Raw genomic sequence first — 25,623 nt, 5'->3', positions numbered from 1 at the left:
CTGTTCTCACTGGAGTAAATGACAGGATTTAGATTTTCAGCCATCTCCTGACACAGTTAGATGAGACCCACTAACTGGTCTGTTGATTTTGAAACCAACTGTCACCCGTTACAATGAATGATAGTCAATCAAAAGGAAATGAATGCTAGTATTCCACCTAATCCACAAAGAGCCTCCATTAAGTTCTTTACCAGATGGAAACAGGCATCATTCATCTGCTGATCAATTTCTTATTAAATAAAATGAGTGGGCCACACTTGCCAGAAATCTACTGCGCTTCCTGGGAAGAATTTTAATTTTTCCCAAATCCTGACATGCCTGTAGTTTCCAAGCGATGGTCAAGATCAATCAGGATACAAAGCTGCAGAAGACCAGTACTGCTGATCCTGGTCTTGGACCCTAATGGATGACAGGGGCGAAGTGGCTCCCAGAGCAGCCTGGCAATGGCCTGTGAGGACTCTTGACACAGGCACTCAATCATTTGGCTATCCGTCATTCTCTCGACCCTACTCTCAATAATTTTTATAAAGGCAGGACTCATTTGCTTCTACTTCTTTTCTTGTTAATTCTCAGCACCAACAAGTTTTTACTTAAATAAGAGCAGAAAGAATCTGCACTCTGTGTGTGTGTGTGTGTGTGTGTGTGTGTGTGTGTGAAAGAGAGAGATAGAGGAAGAGAGAGAGAGAGAGAGAGAGAGAGAGAGAGAGAGAAGACTAACAATAATGGATTCTACCATCTTCCACAAAATTTGTCATGTTTTGTCATTTGAAAACAGATCTGTAATGAGCTCTAGCAAAAAGGCATGTGTGGGTTTCCGTGGACAGACATGTGACAGCTGAATAACCTTGGCAGCTTACCTAACTGCTCTGAGTCCCAGATTTGCGTTCTGTCAAGTAAGAATTTTAAAGAATGCTAAACTCCTAATGTGGTTTGGGATCTATGAGATGATGTAGTCATTTCTGTGGTCATCCCTAGCACATACCAGGTGTTCAAAAAACATTACTTCACCTTAAAAAGGTTGGGTACATTTTTCTTCACGTGTAGATAAAAATGACTTAAAAGCATCTACCCTTGGGTGTACTAGCATTCATGAAAGCTGACGAACTCTGGGATTTGTTTTGTTTTCAAAGCAGTGGAAGGAACCTTTCTGAAGGGGAGCTACTGGCTTTGGCTTTGGGAGTTACTAGTTGCTTGAAATTACAACCTCCTGCTGGGTATCAGAGAAGATTTCAGGCAAGAGGATACCTGCTGTACTTACAGTTTGAGGAGGACACTGAGGCAGAAAGCAAAATCCCATTGTGAGCTGAAGATTATTCATAAGGGCTTCATTTAGAGAGCCCATCACATTCAGAGTTTTTCAAGGGAATAAAGGGTAAAAATTAGGAGCAGACCACCATCTCCTGTAATAACCAGATCTTAGATCCTGAACCCAGTACATCCCTCTGTTTTCCTGGCTGATCCTACCCCTCTCCCGCAATCCTCTGAGCATTCAGTTGTATAACAGCCTGCTAGCTTGTGAAAGACAGGAGTTTACTTCCCAGAATTAGAGGTACAGGCAGATAAGGCGTCTGGTGTGAGCCTGTCTCTTGCTTCATAGCTGATAGCTACTCTGGAGGAAGGGGTAGAGAGTTCTCTGGTCCTCTTCTATGAGAGCATTTATCCCCATGCCAAAGGCACTCCCTGCTAACTCCATCACATTAGATTTAACTCAGACCATAGTGATGTTCATAGAGTGGCGAGCAGTGGGTTAGTAGGATGTCCATGAGCCAGGGACTCACTGCAGACAGTGGTTAGAGGGAGTCCACAGGTACACCTTGCCGCAGGCTCTGTAACAGTATGACTAACTCCAGCATTCTTTGTGTTTCAATATGAGCCAAAGTGGAGAACCTTCCCCATTAGTGTGTGTGTGGTGTGTGTGTGTGTGTGTGTGTATACGTACGTCCTCTGGTATGTATACACATGAAGGCCAGAGAACAATCTCCAATGTATTTCTCAGGCCCTGTTCATATTTCTATTTTGAAACAGTTTCTCAGTGGCCTAGAGGCTAGAGGCTAGAGGCTAGGCTGGATGGCCAGCAAGCCCTAAGGATCCTCTTGTGTTCATCTGTCCAACACTGGGATTATGAGCAGACAACACAACACCTGGCTTTTGTTATGTGGATTGTAGGCCTTGAACTCAAGTCATTGTGTTTACAAGGCAAGAACTTTCCCAAGTAAGCTATCTTCCCAGTCACCATTAATTTATTATTATTATTTATTTATTTATTTATTATTATTTTTGGCTTTTCGAGACAGGGTTTCTCTCTTTTTTTTATTAGATATTTTCTTTATTTACATTTCAAATGCTATCCTGAAAGTTCCCTGTACCCTCCCCCCCCCCGCACCCCGCCCTGCTCCCCTACCCACTGACTCCCACTTCTTGGCCCTGGTGTTCCCCTGTATTGGGGCATATAAAGTTTGTGATGGGCCTCTTTTCCCAATGATGGCCGACTAGGCCATCTTCTGCTATACATGCAGCTAGAGACACAAGCTCTGGGGGTACTGGTTAGTTCATATTGTTGTTCCACCTATAGGGTTGCAGACCCCTTCAGCTCCTTGGGTAGTTTCTCTAGCTCCTCCATTGGGGACCCTGTGTTCCATCCTATAGATGACTGTGAGCATCCACTTCTGTGTTTGCCAGGCCCCGGCATAGCCTCACAGGAGACAGCTATATCAGGGTCCTTTCAGCAAAATCTTGCTGGCATATGCAATAGTGTCTGGGTTTGGTGGCTGATTATGGGATGAATCCCCAGGTGGGGTAGTCTCTGGATGGTCCATCTTTTCATCTTAGCTCCAAACTTTGTCTCTGTAACCATTAATCTTTAATAGAAAAATAATATTAGAACATATATAGTTTAACTCAAGATGCATTCTGTAATTTGATTTGCCCTCTGCTTTACCTTCATGAAGTATAGGAAGATAAGAAAACAACTGTATAATATAAAAATCAAGTTATTTACATTATTTATTTTTGGGTTAAATGTTACGTTGTATCAGGTGGTACTATCATTTAACCTTGACTACAACTGTATTTTAAGGAGTTGAACAACTTGTGAGTTTTTGGCCCTGAATTCCCTCCCAACCCGAATAAATGCCTCTTATCTTCTGTTTCTACATCATTATTTTGGTGGAAAACATAAGCCATATCAATCACAAAACTTGTGAATAAATTAAAAAATAGTGGCCATTTATTTCAAACACTAGCAGTACTTAGGGCAGATTGGTTTTTCTTAATTACACATAACAGTGTGAGTTTCATTCTGACATTCCCATATGTGCACATGATGTATTTCAATCGTCTTCATCCACTTAGGCTTTCTTGTCCTCCCCCACCCAGTACTTGATACGGGTTCTTGTTTTTTAAAGAATGATTTTATTTTTCTTTTTTCATACCAATAGCCACTAGTCTACTTTACTTCTGTCCAATCTTTAGTCACCCACAAACATAAATCGTTATTGTCTCTTAAAAGAAAACTGGCTCACTTATATTTAAGATTTTGTTTGGAACAAGCACGTTGAAACCCATGCTGATGTGGGATGAATAAGAAAGTGTTTGCCAACTCTGCAACTATCACCCTCTGACCATAATAACTGCACCAGTGGACAGGGTAGCACTGTGAATCACAACATACAACATGAACAAACACACATGGGAGTGTAGCACCATGAAGCAACAGAACACACATGCATGCATACACACATGCACTCATTCACACACCACCTTTCATTATCATGGGTCCACGAGAAGCCAATGTTTAAACTTGAGACTCTATGGACAGTGTCCCCAGAAAACTTGGAGCATCTTCTGGAACTTCTCGTTTAGTCTCCAAGCACATTTCTCTCATCTCCATAACCGCTGTTCTGTAAGACACTCAGAAATGAGGATTATTTATGCAGGGTTTGTGCTCCCTCTACTGGTTTTATAATTAACTAATAAGTCTAATTCCCATAACTATGCTGATGTCATCAATTATTTTTTTGGTCCATGGACATGGAATTATCTACATCAGCCTGTTCTGGTCAAATATCATCAGAAAAATTAGCAAGGAGTCAGATGAGGACAATTGGCCTACTGAAAAAAAAATGTACACTTTGCCTAGTTCAAAAAAACCTAACAGGATACAACAGCACACAGTAACATTTGGGAGATGGAGGCAGGAGGACCAGGAGTTACAGGCTGGCCTCAGCTATACAGTGAGTTCAAAACCCTCCTGGATTGCAAGAGGCCAAACAGGAAACAGAACAAAGAAAGCCTGCTGTTTGTTTTACGTTTTATTTGCTTGACGCTAGAGAAAGGCAGACTATCATGGCCTAAACTGTTATATCTTCTACCTTAGCAGAACACTAAGGGTGGGTGTCATATTTAAAGCAAAATATATGTGGTATAAATGAGAAAAACAGAAATTGTTATACCTGGATCCTGAGAGCTTCAATAGGCAAAAATAGATTACTGTAGGTAGCAGGTTGGTGAGTCCCTGACTCCCTACATCTGATGTGTAGCTCCCTAAACATGGGCATCACAGAGTGGCCATTTCTTACAGGCCTGCCATTTCTTGTAAGCATTAAAGGGTCCCAGATCTGCTGCTGGATCTGTTGAAGTTACTTCTGGTTCTAGCTCTAAGTCATCGTGAGTCGTTCCCTCACCTTTCTGTCTGCACATGGGAATATCAGCACGGACCAGAGGTTCTTGCCCCGTGGAGTCACTGTAAAGAGTAAAGAAAGTAACTCATGGGACGGATCTTAGAGAAACTCAGCGGAGATCACCATAGTGGGAAAGTAGTCACTGGCCAGTCATTGGGATGATTTTTTTTTTTAACTAAAATGAAAAGCTGCTTATTACCTAGTAATAAAAGCTAACTTACCTCACAGTCTGGAAGAAGACTCCCAAAGATATGCATTCAGTCCACCAGGAAGCACGTGTGCATTCCTGAGCAGATAGCTCAAAGGAGAATGTGCAGAACAGGCTGGGCTTCCAGGAGAAAGCTGCTACAGAAAGGGATAGAAAATCAAGACACATTTCCAAGGAACGATAAGTCAGCCCTACCAAAATGGAAACAGGTAAAAAGCATGTAAAGAGACTTAAACCTGGCCAGTATGACAACATGCAGTGATGGAATTTATAAACATCCTCTTTCAAACTTGTCTAACCCTTTGAGATTGCAACATGAAGCTTTCCCCTGTAGAGTTCACGCTTGAGAACTATGCACAGTAGGTTACAAAACAGCTCACACACTTACACACACAGTTTTGAGTCAGTTTCACAATTTTGCCTGGAGTTACATTCATAGCTAACCTTGACTTTAAACAGCCCAGGCCTCAGGTTAAACACAACCTGGGTATTGTGGACTCATTTGCTTATGGTTATTAAAACGATTATATTTAGTTATCTGTGAAATGAGCCTTGCTTTCCAAACTTATTCTAGAGCCTCTTTTTTTTTTTTTTTTTTTCCTTTTAGACAGGCTCTTACTATGTAGCCCTGGCTGTCCTAAAATTTGCTATGCAGACCAGGTTGGCCTCAGTCTCATAGAAATCCACCTGCCTCTGCCTCCCAAGTGCTGGGATTAAAGATGTGTGCCACCACACCCAGGCAACTTTTTCCATGATTGATAAAGCTAATGCTCTGTCAGGGTTTTAGTCATCCTTTTGCACGTTCTGCATGGTTGTGTCCCACTTAGCATGCGTAGGAACTGTTTTACCAGGCTCATGGTGCACTGAGAGCATACAGACCGAGTTTAGGAGCAACAGAAGAAAGACAGGAAAAATAAGGAGAGGAATGTGGAATTAGGACGGGCTTCATGTATTCTTCACAAGACAGATGTCAGTAAGTCCTGGCCTGTTCCCATCAGCTCCCTCCCTAGGATTGCCTCCCAAGGACCGTTTTCTGGACACGCTTAGTGGTAGTTACAGGGTCTCCTTTTATCCATAGGCTTTGGTGAGGGAAAGAAAGAGGCAGGAGGGGGGTCTGTCACCTCCTCCTCACACTCTGAGTTTCTTCCAGTTCTCTAGCTGTTATAGTCTTGGCTGAGCCTCCCTGGGTTTATAAACATGGTGGTAATGTCAGCCATGTGTGTGAAACTCTTGTGAAACACGGGCGCCTGTGGTCCTCAAACCCAAGCTGGCTATCTTCTCCAAGAGGGGAAGGAAAAGCTATATGGACATTTGTTTGCAAACTGGTTCTAAAATAGGGAACCATGCACTGGAATGGCTCATTGTGACTGGATTATTTAACTCTGATTCTTAATTTTCTTTTTTTTTTTTTAACTGTGCTTTTAGTAGACCTTGCCTACCCTCTGCCATGAAAATATTTGGAATTTATACTTTAAACAGCATAGGCCACTTTGCTTGTTGATTTAAAGCATGCTGGAGGTTTTATAATGGTTATTTATATTGGCTGACACTGACCCCTCTCTGAATGACCTGTTGATGTTGGACAGGGATAAGAGGCGCTGAGTACAATGCAGGAAATGGAAGGAGATCAAACAGAATGAGCATGTTAGCTTAGACCCGATGCTGCGCGCCTTTACATGGAGATCAATCCTCGACTGCATAGGGAGCCTTATGAACTGCATTAGTTGACCCCACTTACAGGAATGAGGCATTCTCTTCAGGGACTCTAAGGGAGGTCTTCGAGCTATGGTTTACATTATAGTATCAATACACTTGGCATTGTAAAACCTTTGGGTTGCATAAAAGTATATGTCAGTGGTATACATCTTTAAGGTAGGGCGCAATCATTATGGCTTGGAAAGAAAGACCATGGTAGCCGTGGTGCAGAGCAGGTCATTCTATGGAGTAAGTCCGTTTCTGTAGCTGTGGGTTTCGCTGCTGAGCCCACCTGCTGGTGAAAAGAGAGAGCTTTCTTCTCCCTACCTTGTCTCTCATCCTTGCTCTCTTTGTCTTCCATTTATTCAATGGCCCAGTGTCCGTTTGTTCATAGCCCATTTCCTATCTCACTTATCCCTGTACGGATGTCAGTTACAAGACAGGGGGGCAACACACATATTTGACAGCTGCCCAATAAATTATGCAGAAGAACAAGTTAAGGACAACTGCAGATGACTTTTAAAACAACAGAGCTGTGGCCAGTTAAAGAATTTCATTTGAAAGCTTGGCGAGAGCCCTTCCCTCGTGAATATCTTATAAAAGACATTTACTCATCCATATCCACTTAGTGGCACATGAGTATTGTTTGGAGATCGTGCCATGGCTGCTTAACATTTGGAACCAAGTAAAATGGAGTACCCTACAGAGAAAGAAAAGGAAGTATATGTGTTCAAATTATAAGTATTAAAATCCGTTTGTGAATAAGAGCACCAGCTAGATGATTCTAGAAGCCTGTTCCCAGAGATGTGCCTTGGCCTTATATGCTGTTATTTGGTGAGCATGGAGTTTCCGTCATAATCTCTACATGTTCAGATCCGTTAGTGGAGTGATAGGAAAAGCCAACTTAAATAGAATACATTTCTACCCTTAAAGTATATACTGCCATGCTAATTTTAAAGAACTCTGGAATATAACTAATATGCAGGTCCCTGGAGGAAACATCAAAAGCTTGTCATCATGTTGGTGGCAGTGAAGTTTGTTCCAGTGTAAAACCCTAGACTCACCCCACTGTGGCTATAGATAGCACTACTAGCCTAGCATCTTTATTATGTCTTTGTTTGCAGTTGGATAGTCTCTTACCCTGCCTCTCTGTAACCTATCCATGCAGTGAGCCAATCACAGATCGTGCCAGACACAAGAAACAACAAAAGCAAACAAAAAACCAAATCCAGGGCCAAGGGGATCCCTCAATGGATAAGGCATTTACCAGACAGGCATAAGAACCTCAGTTCTAATCCTGGAACCAAACTATGCAGGCCCAGCTGTACACACATCTGTAGCTCCAGTTCTTATACCATGAGGGGAAGAAGAAAGAAGACAATCCTGAGGGGCTTCCCAGTCAGCTAGCAGGGAGTAAGGAGGAGCAGCAAACCATGGAGACGCAGCCTCGGATGGAGGCAAGGTGGAAGGTGAGGACTGACACCCGAGATTGTCCTCTGGCCTTTAAACACACGCCAGGGTGTGCACACGTCTATACTCACGCGAGTCTGCACACATATGTGCTTCCCTGGGTGAAGGTCTATCTCAATGATAGAATGCTTCTTAGAGTCTGCAAAGCCCTGGATTTGATCTACACACACACACACACACACACACACACACACACACACACACACACACACACACACAGATGGATCTGTACTAAATATGTATGGACTTTTTCTTGTTGTCTCATAAACAGCATGTGTAGCAACTATTTGTGTAGCATTACAGCTCAGTATATCAGTCATCAGAGTATACAGGAGAAAATGTAGAGGGTATTATGCACAATTACTACATATTTAATGTAAGGAACTTAGCATCCACAGATTGGTATACACCAAGAGTCCTGGAATCGCTTCTCCACAGCTAACCAAGATTCACCCAAATTTTGGGGTGATAGTTGAAGATCAAATTTTCTTTTTTTATTTCCTGTAGCCAGCAAGCCATGTGTCCTCTTCCATCAGAGTCAAAATATTATTATGGCCTGGGATCAGTATGTCCATGGCTACACCAAATCCTCTGGCAAGCACCCCCCAAATCCAGACCGCTTCTCTGTGTCCTGGTACCGATCTGACTCGGTTCAATTCTCACAGTGTCCTTTGCCGTATTACACAGGAGTGCGGGGCGTCTACTGCGCAGCGAAGCAACTTCCCGAGGAGCAGCTAGAGCGTGTTTATCTTACAATCTGTTGTTTATAGAGCTCTGCGTGGTGAGAAGCTCCTGTGTCTGTGAGATTCAATAGAGAGAAAGCTGATGACCTCATAGAGAACATGAAGTGATTACAAGGGGTGGAGTCGCCTGGCGTCAGCAAGCTGTGTGCTCCTTTGAGAACCGGGAGGGAGCTATGTTTTGACACAGTGAGCGTGGTGCTAGACGAGGCACGAGAGCCAGGTAGCTGGTAATTCAGCCTGGCCTCTGAAGCCAATTTAGCTTAAGCATTTTTTTTTATAAATCCCACTTATTTATTCTCTTTAGTTGACCCTATTTGCAGTATCTTTGCACTGTGTCCTAAGTGTCAGACTTTGGCCTCAGTTGGATTAGGCGGTGCGCTGTCTTCCGTGCCCCATGTTCTCTGGTGTTTGTGATCTGCAGTTTAGAGTCGGTCAGGGAACTGATAGTCTGGTTTGAGTATTTGCATCCCTAAGACTTCCCTCTCCATCCCACTCACACATTTATCCACACATCCACTCCCAACAACACAAATATTGACTGTACCAATCATTCATTACCAGTAAAAAAAATTGGAGAGCAATTATTTTTTTTTACTGCGCTTGCCCTGAAAGACACCATTAATTACTTTATTGCCTGTGGAGCTGAGCCAGTTTCGGTGTCCCGGGAGCCTGCTCCCCACCTCAAGAGGTATTTGCAGCTCAGAGGAACACAGCACAGGGTATCACCTGGCAAGCAGGGTACCTACACTGCCTCTGAAGTGAGATGCCCCTGCCTTGGTGGTGGTTCCCTCCTGACAGGGAGCTCACAGGCCTGGACCAGCAGTGACAACGGTAGGTCCTCTGGGGACTCCACTCTGAGCAGAGGTGGGTATGTGTGACATTTGGATTGTGACAGCTTCTTTATTTTATTTTATTTTATTTTATTTTTTGTTGGTTTCTGTTTTTGATTTTATAAAAGTGTAAGAAATCCTTGAAATCCCAGAGATGACTGAGTGCCAGGGAGGAGTTTTCTGGTCCTTGATATTAATGGCCTCCTCCAAGAGAGCAGAAAAAGTTGAGACACTCGCCAATCCTTCCTGAGCAACCCATCAGAGCTGGGCTTTTGCAGGTGGGCGTGACCCAGAGCAGCCATGATGGTATTGGTGGATGGTTGTCCTCCTCATCCTGTACTGGTTAGTAGAAATACAAACAAGCCTGAAGGAATTTGCTCTTGGAGTTGAACCAGCCTGACCTTTATGTCTGCTCAATCTAGAACCCCCTCTCCCCTGTGTCGGAACTAGGAATCTCTGCATTATGTCTACATGCCATCTCCCATCAATGAAAATGACTGGAGTGTATTAATATTTCTTAGGGTCCAATGTCTGTGGATTACAGAGAATACCCCAAATCATATCATTTAGAGTTGGTATGTTTATGATTTACAATCTCAGTTTGTGTGTTTATTACCTGTGTTCCCCAGTTTTTTTACTGTAAGTTGAAATAGTTTGGCAATAACATAACAGTAGCTGAGACTGTTGAATAAGCTCTACAGGAGACAGGATAGTAGAGTTGATGGGATTGGTGGATTGCCAGGATAGTCCTGGGGCACTATAGAATGGATTTACACCATGGATTTACCTTATATCATATTTGTTTAATCCAAAAATAATTTTAAGAAGTAGTTCCTAAAAGCAAATGCAATAGATTGGGCTGACTTGTTTTCATCTTTGTCAGGACTTTAATAAATAAAGAGTAAAGCCAGTAAAGGAAAAGCCCTCCTAAGGTGCATGGTTTTGTCACTGTCCACCATGTTTCCTCAGCAGCTACAGGCACATCTTACACACCAGGCTCAAACATCTTTTGCGTGTCAGTAAACATCAGTATTATAGTATCTGTTTGGAGCTCAAGTTATATGAACCAAAAGTCAAGGTTACTACTAGTGACAGCTCAATTAAATGATCAAGCTTGATTTGGTTAAATTATATATTCAATTATTTTTGTTTGAAATCAAAAGCTTGGCTATATTACCAAGTGCTATGTTAGTTTACGGGTGCTCTTCGTGTATTTAACAATAATGCACCAAGTGTGATTTAACAAGGTGGCTGCCAGAAGAAAAAACAAAATAATTATTTTTTCAATATACAAGTCCTCATCATAACTCACAGATCAATATGGATCCATGGGGATTTGTTCTTGCTGTGGGTCAGGAACCTCAGGGTGGTCTCCTTTCATTTTCCTATGAATGTAAAACCTGGACACTTACGATTGCCAGGCAGGTCTTTCTTTCTCTCTCTTTTTTAAAGACTGATGTTTAACTACAACCACTGGGACCTAAATCAGAGCATCCTGTGCCTAAGTATGAATATTAATCAGACGCCAGGCCATAGAGTGTCTCGCCGAGTTTGACAGTTTAAAGGATCAGTTAGTTAATTAGAAGATGACATGGCACACAGGTCCCCAGGCTCTGTCCTGCCTTCTGTCTTCTCTTTTCATTTTCCTTTTTGACAAGTTGGATTACATCATTACCCGGAGTTTCACTTGTTAGCCCCATCACAAAATGAGAATATTTTCAGCTTTAATTATCTGTGATCTCCTCCCCTACCTCTGCAAAGACCAGGCTTAAAATGAGACTCAAAGAAGTATAGGAGAATCAGAAGTTCAAAGGCCCGTAGAAATCAGCCTTGCTCATCCAGCTGCCCCGCTTCTCAAGATGAATGCGAAGGTCTCTTCCAGCCTTGGAAACTGGGATGTGGTAGCCATGGTGATGGCTGTTCTCTGTGATGGTACAGCAGGTGTAGACATGTCCTGTCGGGTGTCCCCACGGCTTCTCCAGCTTGAGTTGACAAGCACCAGGAACATCTTCACAGGGTGGTTACCAATTATATTGTCTCCTGTTCCTTGTCCATCACTGCACCCATGAGCTTCAATCCAAAATCTGAATAATTCTCTCCTAATTATTTTGGGCCATGATATTTCCCCAAGGGAAAATAAGATTTAGATCAGCATTTAGTATTTTGAAAGACAAATTCTCTGATAATTCTTTGTCTTGTCGTTTTTCCTGCATCTGTCATGGCTCGTTGAAAGCTTATTTAGACAGTTTGCTTATGTGCCTGTGGGCTTCCTAAAACCCTGAGATTCTCGATGGAAAAAAACTAAATATTATGTGTGTCACCCCCAATGGGCATGGACAGGAGTTTGAAAAGAAGAGAAAGAGGGAAATCTAAAAATCTGCCACTGGTTCTAGGAGCCATACCCTCTGCAGAGTAATCGAATATGTGTAATTCTTCAGTCCTGTATGGCTAGATGAAATGTTGGCTGAGGAGGAGACAGCCTGTGCTGGCGCCTGATTGGCAACAGAGCATCCTGACTCTGAATCACAGGTGCCCAGCCTTGCTAGACCTTGCTTGTCTGTCGATAAGAGGTATCTTCGGATGGCACCAGACGGTTCCAATTGCTATATTCTCCATGAGAGTGCACAGAGATGATAGAGGGGGAGGGAAAGTTGACATCTGCGTTAGGCATTATGCTGTGGTGTAGAAAGGTAGTGATTTCTGAGATGTACCCCATTATTTAGAAGAAGAAAGAGGGGAGCCGGCACGTGAGGCCAGCAGGGCCTATGGTGATCTACTAAGACCTAACAAAATATAGATTGTTGGAAGGGTGGGGGAAGGGAGGTAAAGGTCTGCCTGTGTGTCTGAATGTAATGATAAGTAGGGACAACTTTTACAGCATTTAGAATCATGTAAGAGAAGAAACCCATGGGTATGTCCATGAGGGACTTTCTAGATTGTGTTCATTGAGGTTGGAAGACCCTCCCTAAACTCAGCCAGCACTGGCCTATGGACTGGGATCCTGGAGTGAATGAAAAGGAGAAGTCAGGCTAAGTACCAGCATCCCTCTCGGTCTGCTTCCTGGCTAGCTGCCTTATGAGGGACTGCAGTGCCAACTTGTGAATAAAAAAGGGCTCTCTCTTCCTTAGGTTATATCAGATATTTTACCACGGCAATGAAAAACAGAATTAATATCCTGGGTAACCAGCATGGGGTTGGGGAGGGGGGAGACTGTGCAAGAACACGGAATTAAAAGGGACCACAAAAAGCCTGCTGCGTTTCAGGGGGTTGGCATGGAGCTGGAAGATGGAGCCTGTGCCAATCAGAATCAGTCAAGAATCCTGCCAAAGTGCTGTCACGACATAGCTGGCAGGAGTAAGGAAGAAATGCTATGGGAGACAGCGGCTCTTGGGGCAGTGGGTAGGGGATACTTCAGGCACAGACATGGAGAACACGCAGTATGTGACTCGCTCAGTATGTGGCTCGCTCAGTATGTGACTGGAGAGGCTTGGAAGCCTCCTCCTTCCATGAGCCTCCCCACCTCTCCATCAGGAGAGTTTCTCATGTCCAGAAGCAATCTGTTTTTCCACCCACTTGCACTACCCTGGGCCATGGTTCTTTTCTCAGCCCACATGGCCAGCTTCATAGACAATGGAAGAGGGTACTGAGGGTACTCATTATTTATGCTCCGTTCAAAATTCTTAACTTAGGTTGAGAATGTCTTTGGACTTGTTTTGTTTGCTCTTACAAGAAAGGTACTAACAACTGAAGTGTTTAAGATGCATACTTAATATTTTGATTTTTGATTTTATTTTAATACACCCAATAACATCTTTAAAAAAAAAAGATGCTAATAAGACAGTGTGCTTGTAGCTCATTCCTCATCCCCTGCATGTTTCCTCCTTAGTTATACCACTCCATGGTATATCAAATGATGGTGCCTTACTGCTCTAGAGATCACAAGGCATCGGTAATAATTAGTTGATGGGGTGGTTTGACTGGGGGGGGGGGATCTTTGAAGAAGTACTCAGTATCCACACACACCTGTGAAATCGGGTCCATTTCCTGTAATAACATGGCTCACTTGAAGGGAAGTCCATAGCAAGTTAGGCAGAATTCACTGTCCTGGGGGTCTCCCCTGATGGGAAAGTGAGATGGTGAAACAGGACCTTCCCATCCCTCTCTTCCTTCCACAACCTGAATTGTAGTTTTAGAGCACCCACTCGTTGGCTTTCTAACAGGCAGCTCACCTGAGAGATGTCATGCCTCCTACCATTTGGACGACTCTAATGGCTTTCAAGCCTTTGTATCTCTCTGGTATTACTGTTTCGCTTCAGCAAGCCCACTAATATCAAATGTATCTTACCAGAGACTGTTCTAAGTCACTTCAGTTTTCCCTGCCTCTGGACTCTGGCCGTAAGACCAGAATCCTAAAGCGAGTGTGTTGCCTGTGATCTAGTGTTCAACTCTGCCCCATTTATAGGGTAGGAAACTTTTATTAGCATTTAGACACACATATATCTGGGTTTGTTTTTTTGGGTTTTTTTTGTTTTTGTTTTTGTTTTTTTAAGGTTAAGGACAACATCACTGGTGCTTATCCAGTTTTACAAACATACTAAATTGTTATATTTTCCCAGAGAATGTTAAAAAAAATTAGTGTTGCTGATTCATTGGCAGAATCTCCCTCTGGAAACACATCACTGGTCTCAGTGGCATCTCCTAACTTACTCTGTGAAGTGTTGTTTTATATAGAAAGTAAATCCAGGGTAGAAGCTTTGCGAGTAATTTCAGACTTGATGGTACTTGAACCTCATAGGTAGAAGTGAATTATGAAGCCTCAGTTGGCAGCTTTTTCCCCAAGTGAGTGTCTTTAGTGCTTCTTGTTTATCTTCCGAGCAGAGCTGTTTTAAACTCCCGAGCCAGCTTCTGTTTAATGCCCAAGTCACCCAGCTAATGCCTGCCCCACCCCGCACTGTTACCTGGCTTCTTCAAGCCTCACAGATGAGCAAGCGAGTGGGCCATGACTCAATTCCAAGCTCATAGAAAGAACAGTCTACTATGGAGACATGTCCTGAATTCCAGCATCCGGCCAAAGGGGAAAGCTGTCAACATATCCACTGGAGCTCTGACTCCATCTGAGAGCCACTGAAGAAAACACAAAGCCATTTGCCAGTTGGGTGCCCAGTTCAAAATTCATATTTAAGCTCGCTCTGCCTCTAACCTAGTGCATTCCATTCTGTGTATGTGTTTGCTTATGTGCCTGTGTGTATGTGTGTATGTTTGTGTGTCTCTACATGTGCACATATGGATGTGATATCAGAAAGCAACCTTGAGTATCATTCCTCAAGACACAAGCCATGTTGGGATGTGGAGGTTGGGGAGTGAGACTGAGTCTCACTGGCTCGGATCTTGCTAGTTTGGCTAGGTGAGATATCCAGTGAGTCTCGGGAGTTTGCCTGCTTTGCCTCACCGGCACTGGGATTAGGATAACATGCCACTGTGCCCAGCTTTTCTACAGGATTCTAGGGTTCAAAGTCAGGCTCTCATACTTACATAGCAAGCTTTTGTTGGCTGAGCCATCTCCACAGCCCTACCCTTTCTCTCTGTCCAACCTTTCCCCCTAGCATCTACAATCAGTCTCTTCCGCAAGCATCGCTCCTTTCTCATCCTCCATCCACCTTCAAGTGCACAGTTCTGGAGGGCTTTGCCTATGCCTCATGTCTGGAGGCTCTAGGACCATCTCTGCTCAGCAAGTTCTTCCTTGTGTTGGTCCTTGACTTCAGGAACTTAAAGTTCTCCTCCTAGTTAAGGCTGGCCCCGGATGCCATTCTGTCCTAAACCCTTAGCTTCTTCATCTTTGCCTACTTGAATTAAATGGTTGAATTAAAAGGCCCGGCCTCAAGAAGGTGGTAGGATGCAAATACCTGCAGATACTGTGGAGCTTCAGACCAGTTTTGAGGATGAAACCGGAGTTGGCTTTAATATACGTGTGGAAGCTGAAGGATGGAGTTCAGGCTGCAGCATGCAAAGGCAAGAGAAGATGTGCCAGTTTACATATGGATGGTGACGTGGAAGGTTCCAGACATCCTTCAGAAAGAAAAACAAGAAACTGGTTCTGGAAGCCAAACATATAGAGCTGGTGGGACAGTGTGGGGAAAGTCAGAGTGAGGCTGGAATTCAGTACAACGGGGAAACTCCTACCCAACAAACACAGCAAGCTGTCAGTATTATGTGGCATAGGGTGAGCCTTCTTGTCCTCACAGTCACACAGTTGCTATGTAGTATTTTTCACACATTGCAAGTGTTTTATCTTTCTACATCATGGGGATTAGGTTTTATTTCAAAAGCATAAGTAAAATCAAGTGAGCAAATTTAAAGAAAACAATTTCATAAACAGTACCTGGGGCAGCTGATGAACGATCATAGCAGCTCCCTATAACTGGACGTCACGAAGGAGAAATGGGAAGACCTCACAGGGTGAGACACTGCAGACGTATCACCTAGGCTGAGGAGCAGTGGACAGTGTATGACAACTGGGAAAGCATCCGTCATCTTAGCCAAAGCAGCCTGTACCCCATGGAAGCATGAGGACAGGGACGGCGTGTGCTGTATTAATCCCTAAACAACGGTGTCTGGTTCACAGTGGCTGATGAGTAAGGATGCTGAGTGAATGGGTGGAAGGGTGAAACAAGGCTTCATTTTCCATCATGAGCAGACACCTCTGCCACTCACTCTCTGCAGCCCTGGGCTATGACAGAACCAGGCTGGGAACAGTGAAGTTCTCACACTCTCCCTTGGAAGGAGCTCCCAGAAGACACAGCCTCCCTCCAGTGGCCTACCTGCCACCTGTGGCCTTAGACAGAGGCCTTGTGTTTATATCATAATAAAGAGCCAGATGTGCATAGACCTGGCACCTTGGTGCTCTGTGCTCTGGAGTTGCAGGGAACAGCTCTGCCCTGCTCCTACTCAGGTTCGCCACATGGGACTGCAAAGTCCTGTGAACCAGAGCATAGGAACTCGACAAAAGATTTTTTTTAACCTGTATTTTAGATTGCAACTATTGATGTTTAAATGTTTCTGATTTTCAGAATTACCATTTAATTAGAACTTGTTTGAAGATGATGACAGTGGTCCAGCATCTGGTTTGAAACACCTAACTTAATTTGTAAGATAACGAGATAAGGTCATATCTGCTCCCCGCACCCCCCTTATCCCTCCACCATGGTTTTGTAGCTTTTGGTTGTCCTCTGGGCGATCTTAACAAGCTTGTTACTCTATGAATCTCCAGGACGCACCAGGAGTGTTTTCAAGTGTCCTCAAAGTCTCTCCCTTTTCCCTCTCTTGTGCTTTGACCGCCCTGTCTCTTACCTTTCTCTCTCCTCAGAGTCTGCCCTCTATACTGATAATAAGCATGGCATAAGTTCTTCAGAACCTAAGGTGTTGAGCTCCTGTCTGGGTTCCTGCCACTCGTGCCCAGACCTCTACTTTCCATCTCTCCTCTGTCCCCATGATTCATTTGTCCCTTCATCTCCCACCTGGGCTTTCTTGCTGCCCAAGGGTTGAAGCACATCCATGGGATTCCCTCAGGTCTGTGAGTGCTGGCAAGGTGGGCTAGGAGCCTAGGCAGGGTCACGGAGCCTCTCTCTCACCTCCATACATCATATATAGAACAGAGCCTGTTACACATCTATCACATTACCTAAGCCCAAAGACCAGAGGCAGATCTGAAGATAGTTCTTATCCCCCATACTCAGAAGAGACTCCTGTGGGCCCAGCAGCCTTCTGACTATACATGTTAAAGGAGAATCGTCCAGAAGAATAAGATTAGACACATCATGAATACTGGCCAGTCATGTGCGGTCCTGCTGGCAGGGTCTCGCTCTTCACATGTGTTGATTTAGGATCATTTTGTGAGGACATTGTGTTTCTTGAGCTGTTTTCCTTACCAGGCCCAGCCCTTTCCCAACAAGAAGATAGTCTGTAAAGCCTGCTGCATACATCAGCATTCCTAATGGACAGGCAAGGTCCTACCTGCCTTAGGGTTCCATCAAAGTCTGATCTCATTGCTGCCAGGTGCACTCTGAGTGTTACCGGACACCTTACTCTGACTCCTTCAGCCACAGATCCTATTAGGGTTGAACAGGAATGGCTGGGTGGAGTGGTGAGGGTCGCAGGTTCATCCTCCTATTAGTATCAAAGAACCATTTCTCAAGCTCAAATGTCCATGTTGGCCAGTTATGGTCCACAAGCCATATCAGCTTATAGCTCATCTTGGTAGGGCCTACAAAACAATAGGTGCATTCTAGATCTAAGGGTTTGTTATGAATATATAAGACAGTGTGATAGTCTTGATTTTGCATATCCCACAAAATATATTTTCTTTTTAGCCCTACTCTTATGGGAAAGGTTGATCACCCCTAACTAGAGTGTGCTAGAGGGTTTTTTTTTTAACCCTTCAAGATGGTTGTTTTTGTAAATATTTTCATGATTTATTGGCCACTCGCAGAATATGTTCTAAGAAATCTGACAGGCTTTTGCTCTTTGACGAGCCCTCCTCTGTAATTTTGAAGCAGGTAGTCACCCCTCCATAAGGTAAAGGAGCCGTGTTCCCAAGATGCTATGAGCTCATCACCCCTTCTGCAAGTTGTTCCATAGACTGGGCTGAGTCATCTCAACATACTTCCCTGCCCTATCCAGATGCCCACAACACAGCCCACATGATGACCTTGTAGGAACTCAAACTTGTTCTTCCCATATGCTTTGTGAGGTCTTCTGGGGCTGAGGATCACTAGAGGTATTTAGGAGAATCCATTCTCAGGAATTTCCAAGTCCAGCTGGGGGTGGGGAATGGAGACACTCGTCTGTTACCCATGACAGGAAGAGATCCAGGAACCATCATAACGTGCTGTGGCAGTCCAAAGATTAGGCATGTAACGGGGGTGACCCTATAGGTCAGGGACATGAGGTAACCTGGTCTTTCTGTTGATGAGAGCAGTTAAGAGATCTTTTCTGCCAATCTCATGCACATACCAGGTGTCTCTCCCCTGTTGCAGGCCTTAGTTGTATTCTTGTCCTCTATGTTCTGCTAAGCAGGTCTTGGAGCCAGATGCTCATCTGCCTGTACGACATTCATTCGAAGGCAGCTGTGGTACATACTCAGCAGTGTGCTTGCCTTTTCCCTTACACAACCTCTTTGCTGAACACAGCGTCTCCAGGAGTTTAAAGTGCAAACAGGAACCTGTCAATCTCCAACAGCCAGCGTATTCTGAGATTCCTAAATGCCCTTGAGACAGCAGCCCCTCAATCAATTTGTCAAGGAAAAAACAAAAAATTTCTTTTCATTGTTTAAAATGAGACGTGGGATCCTGAGCTGATGTTCTGCACAGAGAGACCTTCTCAGAAACAAAGCCACACTCAGACGCTCTTACATGTGTCTTCAAGTCATCTCTTTGGTGTTGGCTGATAATTTTGAATATATTATCTTTCCATTCTTGTTTTTACAAACAACTTTCTAGCTCTCAATCAAGCCCAGGGACCACTCACTGGGATTCAGGTAAGCTATCAGATACTTGCCTTGTCTTACTGAGGGTTAACCAGAAGTCACTAAACCATTTCCTCAGACTGTGACTGAATCCCTCGCCAAAACTGGTATACAGGGTTCATAAGAATAATCCTCCTACCCAAGGCAGAAAAGACATCTTTCCCAAGCTTTCGGCCTTAACTTTCTTGTGGAACCAATCCTTTTGTCCATGTTGAATATTTGTTTGTTGGCTCAATATTCAACTTACTCAGAAAAGCGACCCTGAAGAGTTCAGACCCTTGTTCTGCATCTGATATTGAACTTGTTTATTGGGTATACAATGAGCATCCTCACAGGGAAGAGTTGAGCATTGGGATCTGAGTGAGATACGGGATCTGGTCCTAGAAGAGTTCCAAGCTAGGAGGCGGAAAGCGATGTAGACACAGGCTAGCTTCTCCTGGGAGTTCCACAGAAGCTTCACCGTTGCCTGGAGGATAGCGCTGTGACAAGGGAGGTGAGGTCAAGAGGCAGAATAGTGGACGCGAAGTTGGGTGCTCCAGGCAGAGAGTGCAGCATCTAACTCAGTTAAATGCTGCCAGACACCAGTGTGCTTGTCCCCAGCAGCTGAAGCAAAGGGGACAAATAGAAGGGCTTGGCCCCTGGGTGGATGAAGAACTTGCACCTTGTGCTATGGTCAACTTGTTAGTTGTATGTTGGTGTGTGTGTGTGTGTGTGTGTGTGTGTGTGTGTGTGTGTGTGTGTGTGTAGTGAATATGCTAGCCATGATGTATAATAAAATCTGAAAGAAGAAGGAGATTAGAATGATGGGGAAGACAAGTGAGTGTGATCTGAAAAGAAGTGGAAAACAATCTGGGGAAGGGCCAAGGCTCTAGGATCAGGCCAATCAGCTGGAAGGTTTGGGGAGGACATTTCTGTCCTCCTACACGCTGATACACATGCTCTGCTGGCATTGCCCTGCCTCATTGCCCCATCATCCCACATCCATTTATACTCTTGTCCAGGAAGTCCATAGGGAAGCTTTTGTGCAGAGTCTGATGAGAACTGCATTTTTTTTATACAGTAGAGACTATGAGAAGATCCTGTTTCAGGTACCAGACAAGGTAACGCGGTTTGTTTGCAGAAAACAATATGCTCCCTTTAGAGAGCTTACTCAGCGGTTACATTCAGGTGAGTTCACATCCATACCTGCTGACCCAGAGTAGCACTCCCGTCTTAGTGAAGGTTTTTATGGCTATGATAAAACACCAAGACCAAAAGCAACTTGGGCAGGAAAAGGGTTGATTTCATCTCATAGCTTGGAATCCACCATTCAGGGAAATCAAGGCAGGAACTCAAGGCAAGGAACTGACTCAGGCCATAGAGGAATGCTGCTTTTTTTTTTGGCTTGCTCTGCCCACTTTCTTCTAGCCCAGGGGTGACACCTGCCCACAGTGGGCTGAGTCCTCTAACATCAATTAAGAAAATGCACAGGCCAATTGAAGTCTTCCTAAATAACTCTGGCTTGTGTCAAAGTGACAAAGGGATGAGCCAGCAGAATCCCCAGTGATCTATAGATTTTCAAAGACCAGTTACTAAAGACATGCCCTGGGCCCCTTCAGCGCTTTCAAATGGGCTCCTCTGTCTCACTGAGCCATCTTTGCTGACCCTTCTTTGCACTTTATTTTTTAATTTCCACAAAGGCAGAAAGAGGCAGGAGTGGGATGGTACAGGGTAAGCTGAGAAAAGTGCCCAGTGCTCTGGCGAGCGAGTTAGGGTTTTCAGATAATGCAGTATCTCCACCAGTGTACGCCTTTGTGCAACATGCAATTTTTCATTTTTCCCTTGCAGGCTTTAACAGTATGTGTCCTCACACTGTCACCAGGGTCAGTGTGGCCCAATGCTTTAGCAAACCTCTCTCAGAATAGACCATGATGCTTACAGGCTCCATTATCAAGACTTTGAAAATGAGACTGTGTTGTGCATGTGCTAGGCAGTTGTCCCAAATAGAGGGTACTCAGTACAGACGTTGACTTGGTTAGTCTCGTTTTAGGCACCGTGGGTACATGAGAGGTTTGCGTTGTTAATTCCATGTGATGTTTTAATACCAAGAATGAGTGTAGAGCTTAGTCTGGTGTAGTCTCTGTTCCCCGTGCTCACTGTCAGCAGGTGGTGTGTGATACCCAGCTCACTGAAATGTTCTTCTGAGACAGAGTTTTCTAGAACGAGGCATGGACACCCACAGGGCCCTGGATGCTCGTTTCTCAGCATCTACAAGGTCAAATGCATTTGCCTGAGAGTTTGGAGTATGGTTTCCTTCTCTGCCTGGTGTTCTTGTAGTAGTAGACAGTCCATTGGCATGTCCTAGTAGCTACATGATGCTTGACACAGGCATTGTGTACAGCAGCAACTGAGATAATCTGCTGTCTCCTAGGATGCTACACACCAGAGAACTTTAGTAAAATGAAAAATGCTGCCCTCCCCCTCTAAAACTCCTGTTGTAGAAACTATAGTCATTTCTTTCTATTATGCTCTTTATATTAACATGTTGTGGGTTTGTTACTACTGTATGTGTATGTGTGTGTAAGAGAGAGAGAGACAGAGACAGAGAGACAGAGAGAGACACAGACAGACAGAGACAGAGACACAGAGAGTCTGTTCACCTTCTACCCTGTTTGAAACTGTTGTTTGGGGCTGTGTACACCAGGCTAGGTAACCATGAAGTAACCCTGGGATGCCTCCTGCTTCCACCTTCCATCTCACCAGGAGATCTCAGGGGTTCAGATGTGTGCTTCCACACCCAGCTTCACGTGAGGACGTGAGTCCTTGTGTTTATATAGCAAGCACTTAACTCGCTGGGCTGTGTCCCCAGCCAGTTACTGCTAATTTTAAATGAATTCATGAACAAATGACTTTTAAGTTTCTGATGGCTTGCACATATTATATCTGGTAAATATTGATGGTTACATCAATAGTACCTTGATACTTTCTGACTTTCTTTTAAGACTGTATCTTGTTATATACCGCAGGCTGACCATAGTCTTGCGGCAGTCCTCCTGCCTCAGTGCTAGAATTTCAGGGGTGCACCTACAACTTGCTTCAACATTTTTAAGCTTATAAAATGCTCCCAAGTCCACAGCGTTTATCAGACACTGTGCTGAAGTCCAGTGGAGTGTTTACTACAACTCTCTCAGCTTGAGATTATAACTTGAAAAATACATAACAAGATGCATATAATATATGATATAACATATCATATATTTTTTTTCTCTAACAACTCAACTTCCATTCACTTCAAAATTTATTTGTGGTTCTTTGAAAGTAAGTAAACAAAGAAAGACTGTGAAGCCAGGGGTCCTTGTGACTTTAGAAGCAGGGAGTCAGCCATGACAACGTGCCTTCCCTTTCCGGACACCTGGCACTGTGCTTTCTGTAATGGTGCTCGCAGCTTGCACTGGCATTCACGGCTTTGTGGAGCTGGCAGGTGGCTCTCCATCTATTCATCCAGCTAGCCAACCTGTGGCTCCTGAGTACCTGGGGTTAGGGTTGGTGAGAAGGGTGGATGGAGGATGGGTAGGGATGGGTCAGGGAGCATAAGCCTCCTGCAGGGGCACAGTAAACCATCTGCAAGCAGGACCATCACTGATTCTGAAGTTATCTCAGGAACTGGAAGATGGCTCCTGGCAAGTAGGAGGACCTGGGTTTGGATTGAGCACCCATGTAACAGCTAGATGTGGCTGTGAATTACTGAACCCTCAATGTTTGGAGTAGGAGCAGGTACACAAAGACGGGAGGATCGCTGGGCTCGCCAGGCAGCACAGGCCAAACAGCAAGCGACAGGCTCAGTGCAAGAAGCCCTACCTTAAAAGAAGAGAACATGGGATGTCCACCTCTGGCTTCTGCATGTGGACATACGGGCACACACACACACACACACACACACACACACATGCGCGCGTAACATATCACCTTAAGGAAAGGAATATGGTAATATGACACATTGACAAACACGACGGGTAGAAGATGCCTGCAGCTGGCCTAGCACAGGCTTTCCTCAAGGTTCCTATGGGCAGAGAAGGGGTGAAGCGTTAATAAGGAAGAGAAGGGAAGAACAGCTTTGAAAGAGAGCTGTTATCCACAGAAAGGATGTGGGTGGTTTGGAGTGTGGTGATAACCAGAGCTGGGAAGAGGAGAGTGCCAGCTAATTGATAGGCAAGGACCAAATTTTGCCAGGCCTTCTGGGTCCCTGGGGAAATTTTTGTGCTTTCATCCAAATGTGATTAGAAGTCACCGGAGGGCTTTTAGGCCCAGACTTAGTGATGGGCTGGATGTAGGGAAGGGACAAGGGCATGGGTAAGTACTACCTCCAGTTTGTGTCTGAGGGGTTTACCCTCCCCATGTTGTTTACTCCCTAGCTCTGTAAGACAGCTAGTTAGCATGCCCACCATTACAGGTGAGGAGGAGGAGGCTTCACAGGCTGCTAGATAGATAAGATCCTTCCCAGAATCCTCCACAGCCGACAAGCAAAGCTCCAGCCCAGACCCACCCTCCAATCCAGTCTATACCTGCCTCTTGTACCAGCTGATCAGAAGCATCAGATAAGGACCCCAAATGGAAGTGTCCATCCTCCCTCCAACCATCAAAGCTGTGAGCTAGCCCAGCCCCGGCAGTACCTCATTTTCTGTCTGAGAAATAGGACCCTGCCCACCTGTTGGCCACCAGCCTAAGTAGGAGTTAATTGGGACAGGTTCACTCACATCTCAGGTGTGTCTCCCAGGGAAAAAAAGGAGCCATTATTCTTGCACTCCCATGACACCTCTTGACAGGGGATGTGGGAGTCTTTCTCAGACAGTTCACCCTTTATCAAAGGAGGGGGTTGGTGATCGCTCTGGAAGCAGGTATGGGAACTTTCAGCTTTGCCATTTGGGGTAAGGAAGAAACACCTATGTGTTACATTCAGGCAGAGGGCAAGCAAGTGTTTGGTTGGTTGGGTGTTGTTGTTGTTGTTGTTGTTGTTAAGTAGTTTTTAAAAAATCTGTGAAGCTTGTTCAGTGGTTCAGTGGGACAGAGATTGAATGGAAGCTAGAAACATTGTCTTCAGACAGAACCCCTCCTACCCCCCCTCCCCTCCCCTCCCCTCCAGCTCCCCTCTCCCTCTCCTTCCCCTTCTCCTCCCCCTCCCCTCTCCTGCCCTTCCCCTCCCCTTTCTCCTCCCCCTCCCCTCTTCCTCTCCTTCCCCTCCCCTTACCTTTCCCTTCCCCCTCTCCCTCCCCTCCCCCTCCCCCTCCCCTGAGTGCTGTCCATTATCTCCTTCTGCCTTTACTATTGCCCCTTAATGCTTTCCTGACACACAACACTAGGCACAACTACAGAAACCTGGGCAGCTGTGGGCTGCCAGAGCATAAGTAGTACCAGCCAGTGACAATTGGCTCTGAAGTGTCACCTCTGCATATCTGTGGCATCTGCATAGCTGAGGAGATGGCACAAGGCTGGCAGCTTCTATTCCTTCCAGGTCACTTTGACAAATAAGTTTCTGCTGCCTTTGGGATTGGCAGCATATATTGGTAATAATATCTGCTTGCTCCCCTGTAGGGCAGCGTCTCTCCTCGCCACCCCTAGCTACTTTACATACTCACGGATCTCGCTTGCAATTTACATTTGTATATTTTATTCATAGGTGAAATTTTTTTTCTCCTACAACTTTGTACAGGGCTAAACATTATCGGAATATTATTCAAAACATGTCCTTTCCATAAAATCTGTTTATGTGCCATCATTATCTGCAGCATTAAATACATTTTATATCATCAGAAATTTTATGATATATTTAAAAATGAATTTCTACTTAGCTGAAACGCATTAGGGATTATCCTAAGAGACCCTGCTGGAAAAAAAAAATGCAGTCATGTTTATTTGTAACTGCCAGAAAATGGCTTGCAAAATTGTTAGTGTCTTTTTATTATTCCCTACCACTGGAGCACTTGCTTGTTAATTAGAGAAATTTCAACTGTCATAGTTGGCAATTATAGCTTCTGTATCATTGTCTGTTATGAATAGTCAATGGAAGCTGATTAATATGCATGAGCAGCAGTATATATAGCGTGTGCATTGGACCACAATCCAGCTGCCAGAGTCACTCTGAGGAGGGAGCAGAGTGTGTGTGTGTGTGAGTGTATGTGTGAGTGTGTGTGTGTGTCCCTGTGTGTGCGTGCGTGCGTGTGCGTGCGTGCATGCTGTGAGGGAAGGAAAGGAAGCGTGGAGGAAGCAGAGAGTTGTTTTTGCAGCCTCAGAAAGCCATGCCCGTGTGAGGCTTTGTAGCTGCCTGACTCACCTGAGGCTCTCAGAGAGCCCTTCAATGCCTGCATGCTGAGGGAGTGGCTTCCCGGGCGCTGGAGGTCCTAAAGGCTTTCTTTGACATTCCTCCAAACATGGGATGCAGCTTGTGCAGCGCACAGAAGCAAGAGGAGCAGTACAAATTACTCTATGAAGTTTGCCAGGTAAC

The 25,623-nt window shown here is 44.6% G+C and overlaps 1 protein-coding gene and 1 long non-coding RNA gene across 18 annotated transcripts in view; one reads left to right on the top strand and one right to left on the bottom strand.

Moving 5' to 3' along the window:
* Pdzrn3 (PDZ domain containing RING finger 3) overlaps positions 1-25,623 on the top strand; it is a 228,291-nt gene that overhangs the window by 153,456 nt on the left and 49,212 nt on the right. The window contains exon 1 of one of the 2 annotated variants that reach the window (XM_006506405.4): positions 25,218-25,618. The exons of the other annotated variant lie outside the window; for it this stretch is intronic. Coding sequence (XP_006506468.1) covers positions 25,550-25,618 — 69 coding nt within the window. The 5' untranslated portion in view covers positions 25,218-25,549. Of the gene's footprint in view, positions 1-25,217; positions 25,619-25,623 lie in introns of those variants that run through there. 2 annotated transcript variants of the gene reach the window in all.
* Positions 2,822-25,623, bottom strand: part of Gm26911 — a 49,178-nt gene continuing 26,376 nt past the window's right edge. Inside the window, exons 2-6 of one of the 16 annotated variants that reach the window (XR_003956488.1) lie at positions 16,005-22,655; positions 15,529-15,691; positions 4,901-5,024; positions 4,683-4,741; positions 3,205-3,899 (exon numbers count right to left, since the gene is read on the bottom strand). This is a non-coding gene — a long non-coding RNA (predicted gene, 26911). Of the gene's footprint in view, positions 2,859-3,204; positions 4,742-4,900; positions 15,692-16,004; positions 22,656-25,623 lie in introns of those variants that run through there. The other 15 variants (XR_001785346.2, XR_003956481.1, XR_003956482.1 and 12 more) reach the window with 15 other exon arrangements.

Source organism: Mus musculus, chromosome 6, assembly GCF_000001635.26.
Source record: "Mus musculus strain C57BL/6J chromosome 6, GRCm38.p6 C57BL/6J".
In the NCBI taxonomy this organism is placed as follows: Eukaryota; Metazoa; Chordata; class Mammalia; order Rodentia; family Muridae; genus Mus; species Mus musculus.
This window is presented reverse-complemented; position numbering and strand designations above follow the sequence as displayed.